Source organism: Zeus faber (genome assembly GCF_960531495.2).
Source record: "Zeus faber genome assembly, chromosome: 4".
NCBI lineage: Eukaryota > Metazoa > Chordata > Actinopteri > Zeiformes > Zeidae > Zeus > Zeus faber.
This window is the reverse complement of record NC_137191.1, coordinates 23,396,379-23,398,878: the sequence shown is the minus strand read 5'-3', so window position 1 is coordinate 23,398,878 and position 2,500 is coordinate 23,396,379. Positions and strand designations below refer to the sequence as shown.

Genomic DNA, 2,500 nt, shown 5'->3' with positions numbered 1-2,500 from the left:
TGCCCCCCCCCCTCTCTCTCTCTAAACAGTGGTACCATGGAATAATCCTTTCTCTGCGATGATGTGTTCCTACATTATGTGCATTTCCTTGTTTTTGTTTTGAGGTGTGTGTGTGTGTGTGTGTGTGTGTGTGTGTGTGTGTGTGTGTGTGTGTGTGTGTGTGTGTGTGTGTGTGTGTGTGTGCGCGCGCGCACAGCCGTGCCTGCATGTGTGTATTCTATCACTCACTGTTGGAGTATAAACACAGCTAAAGGTAGAAAAAAAAAACAATCTATTTCAAAATGGAAAACTATTTAAATTATTCACAGCAGAATCATCGGTGAATAAACGAGCGTGGTTATTGATATCCGCACATCGCCACGCTGATACATACACACACACACACAGACACACACACACACACACACACACACACACACACACACGCTACACACTACACAAACTACACACAGGGTGGTAGAGTTGGTGTTTTTGTTCTGCCGGCACAAGAGAGAGAGGAGAGGATAAAACAATCCTCCCTCCCTTCAACGCCCCCCGACACACACACACACACACACACACACACACACACACACACACACACACACACACAGATACATACACACACACCTGACCCCCCCCCCCCCCCCCCCCCCCCCCCCCAGTAGTAACGCTTCAGTGAGTTGAAGGGCCAGGACAGAGAGAGAGAGAGAGAGAGAGAGAGAGAGAGAGAGAACAGGGAGAGAGAGAGAGAGAGAGAGAGAGAGAGAGAGAGAGAGAGAGAGAGAGAGAGCCAGGGAGAGAACAATGAGCAACACAGTGTTTTTATATAGCTGAGGGTCGCTTTAGCTAATCCTTCCCCTCCGTCCCCAAAAAATGGTCTACCTCGCTCTCTTTCTTTCTCTCTCTCCCTCTCTATCTCATCCTCTCCTTCGTTCTCTTTTGCAACCGCCCCCCCCTTTTTGATTCTCTCTCTTGTTTCACGTGGCTTTACCCCCCCCCCCCCCTGCCCCATCCTCCATTTCCCCGTGTCCTTTTTTTTTTGTGCAAAGAAATACGGAACCACTTTCATTTTGATGCTAATTCGAAAAAAAGTGATGAATCTTTCGCCCCCCTTTTGTGTCCCTTTCTTCCGCGGGCGGCAGAATGAGCAGGGATTTGCTCTTGAATTTGGCTTTTTGAAAGGTGAGCGGGAGAAAAGGAGTAAGACACATGCAAAGTACAGCGCCGGGAGAAAAGGTGGGACGTAGAAGGAAAAAGGAAGGGCAGAGCGAGCGGGACGCACAATAAAAAGGGGCCGAGGGTGTAGACGGGTTGTAGGGGGGGTATGTTAAGATCTACAAATCTACAAAGTAGAGGGTCCAGCGGCCATGCCCTGCCCTACACCAATGATGAAACCACCGTCGATGCTTGGAGAAAATATGTAACGATGAAATGTGCCCGATTCTGTCCCCACAGCGCCATGCACGGTGCTCCCGTGCACCGGCTCTTCCTCCGGTCCTGGCGGAGTGACATTTGGATGCTTTTGCCCTGCTTGATGGGTATGTAATAAATAGTGACATCATTGTGGGATGCCAGCGGTTTTATGCAGAAGAGGCCAACTGTCCGCCGTCCAGGACGGTCCCACCCTCGCCCACTCTGCTGACACACACCCTGGCGTTGGCGCATGGGAGGCCGCGTGAATCCCCTCGGGACTCCGTCATTAACCGTTTGAAGGCGGACGCGCACGCGGGTACCTGCGTCCGTCGGTGGGCGGACCCCTCCCTCACCCAACGTGGATTTTACCTGCCCAGTATCTTGCTGACGCATCCATGGCTGACTCGCAGCTGGCGGGAGATGTCGCAGGGGCGAACCCCCTGGTGAGCGAGCTCCACGATTCGCTGCCGCACGACGTCCGGGAGGGGCCGGCCGTTGACAAACACGCCCCCGAGCTGGTTCACCCCGCCGTGTCCTAGTGCAGGAGAGGACACGGTGGCAGATAAGTACAAAAGTTAATGGGGGGGGGGGGGGGATGACAGGGAGGGTCACACGAGGGAGACGGGGACAAAGAATTCAGTAAAACAAAAATGGGGAATCTTCCTCTCTGGCGAAGACACACACACACACACACACACAAAAAAAACACTTGCGCCACGGCTACAGGGCCAATGCTGCCATGGTTATAAGAGGAAAACAATGTGTGGGTTTTCATCACATCTGGTCAAATTTCAGAGTTCACAGTGAACAACCAAAAGCTACTCTTCCATAGAACTGGCCAACCAACATGGTTGTGGCTTCAAATGGAATAGAATAGAATAGAATAGAATAGAATAGAATATAGAAAATACATGCAGGTGAAATAGAATATAATAGAATAGAATCGTATAGAATAGAATAGAATAGAATAGAATAGAATAGAATAGAATAGAATATAAAATGCATGCAGGTGAAATAGAATAGAATAGAATAGAATAGAATAGAATAGAATAGAATAGAATAGAATAGAAAATACAAAATACAAAATACAAAATACATGCAGGTG

General features: G+C 49.4%; 1 protein-coding gene across 2 annotated transcripts in view; it reads right to left on the bottom strand.

The window, feature by feature from the left end:
* Positions 1 to 2,500, bottom strand: part of pax5 (paired box 5) — a gene marked incomplete at both ends in the record, with an annotated part of 48,418 nt that overhangs the window by 33,422 nt on the left and 12,496 nt on the right. For both annotated transcript variants that reach the window (XM_079998409.1, XM_079998410.1), the window contains one exon: positions 1,765 to 1,930. In XM_079998409.1, the coding sequence (XP_079854535.1) occupies positions 1,765 to 1,930 (166 nt within the window). The remainder of the gene's footprint in view (positions 1 to 1,764; positions 1,931 to 2,500) is intronic.